Raw genomic sequence first — 9,952 nt, 5'->3', positions numbered from 1 at the left:
AGTGCTTCAGTTCCTCAGAGCTCTTTTCAACCCACAATCTGAGTGAAGACTCCAGCCTTGGCAAGAGTGAATTCCGAGAGTTCTGCCCAACCATCCTGCAGCAGCTGGAGTCAAGGGCATGCACGTCTGAGAACCTGGAAAATGAGGAAGATGAGAGGACAGAGGAGGGGAAGCCCAGTTCCTCAGAAGGTGTGTGTGCAGTTATAAGCCAGCCAGCTAGGCCAGCAAAAGTTTAACAGCTAGTCTTTTAAAGCAAAAGCTTCCTGAGAAATGCCTTCAAATCCTGACCATCCTTGTTCTCCTGCAAGTTGCTGTAGAAATGGAATGCCAACCAGAACTGTAAGCAATTGTTCTTAATGGGGTTTCCTTTTCCAGGTACAGGTTGACATAATGCCCCATACACCCTACCCTTGTTGTGTCCTTGCCTAGGAAAAGTCAGTTGATCTAAAATCCACCCCCCTGGTATGATTTCATTGTGCTCCAGATTGAGCTGTCAGTGCTGTCAAGGCAGCTCCATGCATATGCTGGCTGCTGCATACTTACAGGTGAAAGTGGGCCTTTGGAAGTACAGGTATTGCTCTCAATGAAAGACAAAATTAGAATTGTTTAGGCTGTGGAGAAGAAAGCATGAGGTTTTATTCAGTGTTGGTCGTGCTCAGAGCAGACCTATTGAAGTTAACGGGTATGACTAACTTAGATCTATTAATTTTAGTGGATATTCTAAGTAGAACTTAGCTTGATACCACCCATGGTGTTTACACCTTTACACACAATGGAACAGCCTACAGGTTGACTCTCAATTTTACTCCTGTCATTCACAAATTTGTGAATTCACAGATCTTCCTGTTTGTGGACAGGAAATGTGGGTCCACAATTAATGAACCATATATAACACACTTTCCCCTAGTTAAGGAACTATGCCAACCACCAGGTCCTATACTTGCTTACCTGAGAATAAGTCCCTTTAAACTCAGTGGAGTTACTTCTGAGTAGACACATACAGGATTGCACTGTATGACAAAATAGAGAACTTGGAAATACTATCTATTGAGAAGGAAAAGCTCAGTATATAAATAAGAGGTCGTCCCTGCTGGTGGGTATTTGCAGAAGAGCCAGTGATTACAACCGCTTTTGTAGATCTTAAGATGGGTATGAGTCATCATTGAGATGTTACAGGAATATTAAACAAAAAGGCAACAGGATAAGAAACAGTGTACTTTAAATATGTATGTGTGTGTTTGTTTGAAAAAAGGATTTGCTTAGTGCATACATTTTCACTGTTAAGTTTCCACTTTTATTTCACAGACCTTTTGAATTTGGGAGGAGGGGTTCCTTCTACACTTCCTCTGCCTGCTGTGGCTCCTCAACCCAGCACTGGCAATGTGTCTCACAGGCAGATATGCAGAAATCCACACATTCAGTTGTTTACATACAAACTGCTGCTGCATATAAGGATCTGTGGATTGGGGAAGTAATTCTACACTGTGGTTAGAAGAGGAAAAGAGTTGGATTTCTCAGACCCTCTCAAAGCCGTCCATTAAGAAACATTATAAGAAAGAACCAAAAAAAAAAAAATTTCTTTCCAGTAGCACCTTAAAGACCAACTAAGTTAGTTCTTGGTATGAGCTTTCGTGTGCATGCACACTTCGTCAGATGTATCTGACGAAGTGTGCATGCACACGAAAGCTCATACCAAGAACTAACTTAGTTGGTCTTTAAGGTGCTACTGGAAAGAAAATTTTTTTTTTTTTTGTTTTGACTATGGCAGACCAACACGGCTACCTATCTGTAACTGGAATTATAAGAAAGCTTCACCTGCCTCAGGATCATCTCCCTTGCTGGAATCTGGTGCACAAACCTTCCAGATATGGCCTGTCACAGATTTTGAGTAACCTCGTAGATGTATACACACAAAAGGAGGTCAAAAATGACCCTAAAGAGTCTATTGTTGACATTCCAGAAATAAGGAAGTGAGATTAATGTAATATGATTATTCTTTTCAGCTTTCTTCGTGTTGTTCACAGACGTTGCCTGAAGCCAGAAAATTTGGGTCTGCAGTTAATGAGCAACATAGATTGTACACGTTTTATCTAAGGAGCTTTAAAAATGGTTAATCTAAATCTCTTTTTGCCAGTCAGTGAGCGATGGCAAGTTTCAACTGGCAACATCCTGGGTAATCTAAGCAAATTCCTCACTGATGTAACCTGAATGGCAGCATACTCTGTTCAGTTTTTGTCTTATGAACCTTGTTTTGTATCAAATTGTAATATTTTTAAGCTACCTGAAATCCTAAATCACAATTCCTGCTGCCTCTACATCATGTTTTCAGTTTCTTAATAGATCCTGATATTGAGTTGGTATTGAGTATAGCTCTCAGTACCAAGTTTGAGAAGAACTCAGAGGCTGCGCTTCTGTCTTCTGGCTATCCTGGTGCTGTACATCTTAAACTCCTAGAGAATTGCAATAAAACCTTATTTCCAGTAAGATCAACTTCAGCCTTCCCAGCTTTGGCTGTCTATAGAGGCCCCTTCCTGTTTTCAATTATTTGGGTAAACTGGCCCTCCTTTCTATTTGTTTCACAGTCTGGGGCTTTGGATTTCTCAGTGTTTCACTGATTAACCTGGCCTCCCTACTTGGCGTCTTCATCGTGCCCTGCACCAAGAAGGTCTTTTTCGCCCGAATCCTAACGTATTTCATCGCGCTCTCCATCGGGACATTGTTCTCTAACGCACTGTTCCAGCTGATTCCAGAGGTGCAGTAAGACACAGACACATGGATTGAGTCACAATCTACTTTTCCTGTCACTACGTTCTCTGCTGATAGGCTGCTCACAGTTTAGAGCAGGCATCCCCAACCTGCGGTTCTCCAGATGTTTTGGCCTACAACTCCCATGATCCCTAGCTAACAGGACCAGTGGTCAGGGATGATGGGAATTGTAGCCCCAAAACATCTGGAGGGCTGAAGGTTGGGGATGCCTGGTTTAGAGAGGGGGAAGCTTGCCCCGCCCAGGGATTCCTTTTGAGGATGACCTTTTCTCCTCTGAGCATCAGGAAGCTTCCTAAGATCAGCTGAGTGAAAAAGAGCAAATTCTCCTGCATGGTCCCTGTGTAGGCACATACATGAATTCTGTGCTTGCTCAGAGCACATCTTGGGAATTTTCTTGAGCCATAATTCATGTTTCCTCGTTTCAAGGGCAGAAGCTTAGCACCACTCTCCTAGTCCTTGTTTCTTGCCATTCACAGTCATCCAAAGCAGCAGTGTGACTTTAAAGTGCACCTTGTGGCTGTTGCCAGCGCTGGGAGGATTTTGCCTCTTGACTTCCATTCCATCATTGATGGAAAGGGGTTGATTGTGCTTTTAGTGAGAGGTTTCTTCAGTTGTGCAAAAGTGTGAAAAGAAATGTTGGGTTTTTTGGTCATATCTGCTAACCGGCACAATATTTCTTTGGGGACGTTGTGAGGGCAACTTCACTGAAACAAGGGGAAATAGTACCCTTTACCTAAACCTAGCCAGCTAAAGTAGATGTTGCCTAGAGTGACCTAGAGGAAGAGGTATGCATTAATCTGGATCTCTGTGTGGACTGTTTCTGTAGGCTGAGTCCTTCCAGTAGTCAAGTTCATTCACTGGCCTGATGAATGAGAGTGGGTAGGGGGAAAAGTGTGGCTGTCAGCTTCAGAGACTGTTTTGCAAAGGAACACCAATATTCTGGAGAAAGATCTTTTATGTTTTTTCTTGGCTTCTCTTTCAATAATTGATCTGATTTTACCAACAACAAAAGAAGAGGTTTCTTGAGCAGTGTTGGACTTTGCCAGATTTAATCTTGACATAATTTTGTTTGAATTGCATGTTCTGGGGCTGCTTAAATACAAACAAGAACACTCTACTTCCTGATTTTGGAGTTTGTAACCCTTGTCTCCTTCACTTGCTCTGTTTTTGTCTTCCATTTTGACTTTGCATATTGTGGCGAACATTTGGGGCACAGTTTTTGCAGTTCCGCAAACTTCTAAAATTGTGGGCTGAAATAAGACATTGGTTTGTCCATGGTATGAAAGAGCCACCCTTTGAACCCAGGACCACCTTTGCTGTCTGTTCTGGCCACCTCACCAACTGGCTTCTTCCATTGAAAAAGGCTAAGGTCACAAATCTTAGCAATACTATCCAGAATTTTTGAAGCTCCTATGTTGTATAGCTGATTTACTGCCTGTCCAAGGCATGACGTACTGTATTCCCTCTTGAATTTATGGTATTTTCAGCTCCAAAACTGTGCATCTGATGAGGGGGAAGGAATTTGTTGCTTGAAAACAAAACTATATTTGTGATCAAACTGTAACAGAAATTACTGTATATGCTTCACCTCCATGGTTAAGTTGCCTGCCCTGGAAGAACAACTGGTGTGCAATTGCATCACTCACTTAGTTGGACTTTGGGGACTTTCTGTAGTTGGGCAGCAGAGACTCTGTAATTCTACAGATGCCCATCTGCTAGGTAGGTATGGCCACATGCGTATCATATGTACAGGCAAGTAACTGTTCACTCTGGCCAGGCAACAGACCATGATGGTGGGGGGTGTAGGATGCTGAGAGTAAAACAGGTGCTCTTCATGACACTGGAACTCTGCCATTGTCCCTGTGCTAGAAAAAAGAGGGGAAACGTGACTGGACACCCCCACCAACAGTCTGGAGAGCTAGGGACGTTAAATGCTCTCGTCAGCTATGGTATGGACGTCTTACAGTTGTGATCTGAAGCATCACTTAGGGACGGCTTGAATGGAATTACAAACTTATGTACAAACTAATGTGCATTTATAGAGGCCATTTGTAGCAGGACTGTCTACAGAATACATGAGATATGGAGAGATCCCACTCTATAGAAAGTGGAAGTCTCCACCTTGCTTGTGAAGGGACTGTTCTCCTCCATATCTCATATGGGTGCAATTGTCCCATGATGAAACTACCACCTATTGGAGGTGCACAATTGCCTTTGCTGGAGTTCCAGAGCCAGAGTACACCAGGTACTCCCAGCATGCTTAAAGCCATATCCAATTAAACATCAATCACTAATGAAAGTCTCCTCTCTCCCTCCCACCCTCTCTCCTCTCTCTGTGATTTAAATTCATTTCTGCGTATTCCTGTGTCCTGACTTCCATGGCATTCATCCCACCTGTGATTTCACGGGGGGCGGGGGGCTGGCATTCACACCGCAGTCTGGGGTTATGGTTTCCTCTGTGTGACTGTCATCTCCCTCTGCTCCCTGGTTGGAGCCAGTGTGGTGCCTTTCATGAAGAAGACCTTTTACAAGCGACTGCTCCTCTACTTCATAGCACTGGCGATTGGTACTCTCTACTCCAATGCCCTCTTCCAGCTCATTCCTGAGGTATGACTAGGCCTCTTGGCCTTCCTTGTGTGGCTGTTTTTGTGTCATCTGTGGTGAGAGGAATTCTAGTAGAAAAGTGATATTGTGCTGGTGGTATTAGTCTCGGATGAGTTGTGAACTGTTTGGCACTTGAAAAACTTAGTGGGGCATTTCCTTGGGTTTTCACTCTTTAGAGTAGTGGCGGCCAGCGTGCTGCTCTCCAGAGAATGTTGAAATCTAACTCCCATTATCCCTGACTGTTGGCTCTGCTGGCCTGGGCTGACGGACATTGCAGTGCAGCAGCGCCTGGAGGGAAACTGAGCTGGCTACACCTGCTTCAGTATTACAATGTCAGAAGAAGTTAAAAACGGCTTGGAAGCTAAGTCGCACCTGACTATAACAGTCTGAAAGCAAGGGCCAGTTAAGATAATGACAGTCCCATGCTGAGAGGTCTTTGTCAATCTCATGCCTTTAAAGACAAGGCTCCTGTGCTAGCGCATAAGGCCTCACAGATGACACCTGCTGTCAGGAGCATGTGGAGATTGCAGCTGTCCTCAGTGCTGCTTCCTGGGTGGTGCCATCCGATGCAGGGGGAGGCAGGCTAGAAACGAAGCTGTGGGGGAAGCCATGGGGTTTGGAGCCTCACAGTGCTTCCATAGCCAATATAAAGAGCTGGGTGCTGGTCCCTGGCTTGCAAGCTGGGAGGCAGAGAATAGAAGGGTGAGCAGAGCAAGCAAGGTGAAAACAGAATAAAGGGGGGGGGGGAATAGGAGAAGAGCAGGTTGCATTGTCCTAAGGAAACTGAGGCTGAAGGAAAAGACAACATGAAGAATGGAAAATGGAAAAGGACTGCTAATCCTAATCCTAAGCCAAAATAAGGGGTGGGTGATGGTCGAAGAAGGTAGTTGTGTATGAGGGTCTAGTTATGGTTTAGGAGCTAGACAGGAAAGTGAGAAGCCATTGGTGGTTGCACGGTGCCTTTGTGGTGCTCGTTTCCTCCTCATAAAATACCTGACTAACTTCAACATTCAACGGCATGTTCTTGGGAAGTTTTCCTTTGTAATGAAAGTGTTTGAGACAAAGGAGCATATCTTATCTAGAAAGGGGAGGGAAAGTGGCCTTCACACAATAAGAAAAAACTGTAAGAAGGTCTGAGTCATAGGAGGCAAGTCAGTGAATCAATGGGTCATAGTGGAATCCCTCTTGTTCTTACACCAGGTGAGATACAAATGAGCTCTGGTCAGATGATCTTCTGCTTTAGGAAGTGGTAAAACTTATGCCTGAGTTGCACCACTTTGCGGATGTGGATTTACATGGCTGAATACTACTACATTTTTTTAATGCACCACATATAGAAAACTAGCCAATCAAACAGCAAGTTTCTAGCCTTGCTGACTTCTGTCAAAAAAGGAACATGTGCCTGTGGAGAAGCATTCAGCAGTGTGAACCCACATCTCACTTGGCACAGCCGCGACACAGGTTTATTGCTGCCATAATGTGAATTCAGGGAGCAGCCAGCTGCCATCAAGATATACTTCTGTAGGTCAAGTGATAAATTCCTGTGCTCTGCAGCTTTTTACTTCCTCTTAGGCCTTCTCTTAGATTGAAACAGGTGGGAGGCAATGTAAACTGCATAAATGTGCTATTATTTAAGTATACTTTTCACTTACCTTTTTTTGCCCCTACTCCACAGGCCTTTGGATTCAATCCTCGGGAAGATGATTATGTCTCCACATCTGCTGTTGTCTTTGGGGGCTTTTACTTGTTCTTTTTCACAGAGAAAATATTGAAGATGCTTCTCAAGCAGAAAGACACGGTGAGGGAGGAACAAAAACACTTGCTGATGAGAACTACTTCTGGTGCAAATTTCCCATTACTTTTCTTTTAAACAAATATTTGAATATTGTTTGGCATCAGATATAACAATGTCATAATTTTGAGGGACAGAAAGCTAAAGAAAATAAGACAGTAGTTTTCCCTTTAAATATATTGGAAGCAGAATTCTTTCCAGAGAATCAGCAGTTTAAGATGGTAGTTTGCAAACTTTTATATGCAGTGAAACTCTTTTCCACATTGACCTGCCTGTTGAAGAGCCCTGATGGATCCAGTACCAACCCTGCACCTCCAACTATTTGGTGATGCATTTTTGAGAGTACCCTGGTTTTGTGTGGGGCAGCAGCCAGGCCTGTTGGCTGTCACTATGTGTGTGCCAGAATATATCCAGTACTCTCTCACGGCTACATATTTCAGGGCACTGTTTGCAGCCAGCTGTTTTCAGGGAAGCTTATTTGCCAATGCTGATTCCTCCAGAGCATTTGCAGATAATGTGAACCCACACCCAAACTAGTAGGATGCCATGCTTCTCTCTGCTTCTGACCAATAGCAGACAGCAGGGTGAGGCAGCGGCACTCACCTAACTTACAGTTGCCTGCATCATGGCTGGATGCCAAGAGAGGCAAGACGACAGCAAGGTCAGCACAATACGCATGCGCTAGCAGAGCCTATCGAGCGCTCCTGCCACCATGTGAGCTCGCCAGCACCTCACTTCTCTCTGTCCCAGTATGCAGCGGCAACCAGGTCAGGTGAGAGTCTCTGCCTCATCCTGCCATCGTCCACTGATTCTCATCTCTAGCTCTCAAGGGATCTAGATTGGAGAATAAATGTTACTGCTTCTTAGTCTCTGAAGCCCAGAGTCCATCCTGCAATCTGTTTTGCATCTATTGAGGCTATTCCAACTACATCTGCTCTTCCTTTCCATCTTTAGAGTGCTAAAAAAACCCTTCAGACTTTGTGGCGCCATCATAATACCTAGCCTTTTCTCCTCCCCTTGCCCCCAGTACTTTGTTTAACATCAAGCCTGATACAGAGTTCCAAGGGACTTGCAAGCTTGCTCACAGTGTTCTGACATTTTGGTTGATGCTAAGAAAAAAACATTACCATACCATTACTATTCTGGATTTTATTTTGACCTAATGGACCCACATGACCAGCTACAATTTTAAATGTTAAATAGTAAGTCACCAGGACAAACAGAGCTCTGAAAGAATGCATATATAGCACCCCTCTGCCATCCTCGCTAATGGCAGTAATAGCAATCTTTACAAAAGCCTCCAAAGGTATTCCAGAGAGGCTTCCTTTTAGTACCATTCAAGTCTGTCAAAACGATAGTGTAAAATAAAACACTATAAACGGTTTAGAGACAATCCAATTCCTAACCACTTCCCTTCCTGTTCACTTCCTTCTCATGCACGCAGCCTTGTTCAGTGGTCTTCCAGGCCTTTCGGTTCAGTCCTTGGACTTTCAAACATTTGGTGCCCATAATAGCAGATTCAAAACAACTGTAGAACATTTGAGTTAGGGTAGTTTGCTCAGCTGCTTTAATGTTAACTGATAATGTATGGAACAGTCAACAAGGATATCGCAATGAGAAAGCATATCTCATAAACAGGGTCATGTCATGGAAGGTTCCTATATAGACGCAAATTAAAGTTGATACAACTGATTCCAGTTGAAAAAAGGCTTTTTATAGCCTACATAGCTAACATACTAAATGGAAAGCTCTTTTATGAATCAGTAGGCACAGAGAGTTACTTTTCATGATAGAGAAGTCAGCAGTGAACTACCCTAAAAATACTATATTGTGGTGTCTGTGAACTGTGAGATCATAAAACTTGCAGATAAGTGTTGTGGAATTCAAAAAGTTACTAAAGAATTATAAAGAAGTGTGGTGGTTGGTGCCTTACTGGTGAAAAGCCAGTAAAATTTAATGTGAGGAACTGAAGCAGCTGACAGTGGGGAGTATACCCTAAGCTGTGCTGGAGCAGTGTGGGGTGAAAGGTTACTTGCTGATCTGGCTGGCTTGCCCCAGCCATTCTGGGTGGCTTCCAACACAACAACATCAAACATTAATAGTAACAATCTGATCCAATATAAAAGTCACAATAACTTTAATAACGTACATCAAACAAAGCAACATTCAACAATGCATCAGAATCTTATAGTAAACAGTAAAATTAAACACCAGCAAATAATAATTAAACAGTTCACACTTATCAACTCCAATAAAGAATTACCAATCTATAATCAATAAAAATAACAGCAATTCACATTGCATAAAATACCACAAAACATACAAGACCATCCAAAAGGATCAGACTGAGAAACAAAGACACACAACTTATAAAACTATTTTTTAAAAATATCCCTGAACTCCTCTCTTCCCAGCTGCTGTCCTCAAAGTCATAGGGAAGGGCTGGGTGGGGGGTCAAGGCAGGTGGAAACGCCATTGCCTGATGAGGAACAGAAAGTCTCCCCCCCCCCCCCCGTTCAGTTCTTCCATCTTTATATCCCCCAGAGTCATCATGGGCACAGCCACTACAGCACTGAGACCCTTCCTTCCAAAAAAGACCAAGAGGAGGGGGTCACTGAAAAACTGCAGAATGGTGACTTGGATCACATAATCCCTAACAAGAATAGTGACCTGGAATGCAAGAATCCACCTGTTGATGAGAAGATTGTTGGCTCCTTGTCTGTTCAGGTACCTACCTATACTACAAATGTATTGCTTCCAGCCCTGCTGGAGATAAGTTGTCTTAGTTTG

General features: G+C 43.4%; 1 protein-coding gene across 4 annotated transcripts in view; it reads left to right on the top strand.

Annotated features, from left to right (window-relative positions):
• The window catches only part of SLC39A14 (solute carrier family 39 member 14), a 35,034-nt gene that overhangs the window by 17,779 nt on the left and 7,303 nt on the right, over window positions 1–9,952 (top strand). For 2 of the 4 annotated variants that reach the window (XM_083588761.1, XM_083588764.1), the window contains exons 3-6: window positions 3–189; window positions 5,204–5,373; window positions 7,046–7,168; window positions 9,707–9,889. In XM_083588761.1, the coding sequence (XP_083444887.1) occupies window positions 3–189; window positions 5,204–5,373; window positions 7,046–7,168; window positions 9,707–9,889 (663 nt within the window). Of the gene's footprint in view, window positions 1–2; window positions 190–2,582; window positions 2,753–5,203; window positions 5,374–7,045; window positions 7,169–9,706; window positions 9,890–9,952 lie in introns of all 4 variants that reach the window. The other 2 variants (XM_083588763.1, XM_083588762.1) reach the window with 1 other exon arrangement.

Source organism: Podarcis filfolensis, assembly GCF_964270895.1.
Source record: "Podarcis filfolensis genome assembly, chromosome: 15".
NCBI lineage: Eukaryota > Metazoa > Chordata > Lepidosauria > Squamata > Lacertidae > Podarcis > Podarcis filfolensis.
Note: the sequence above shows the minus strand (reverse complement) of the source record. Positions and strands in the feature narration are given on the sequence as shown.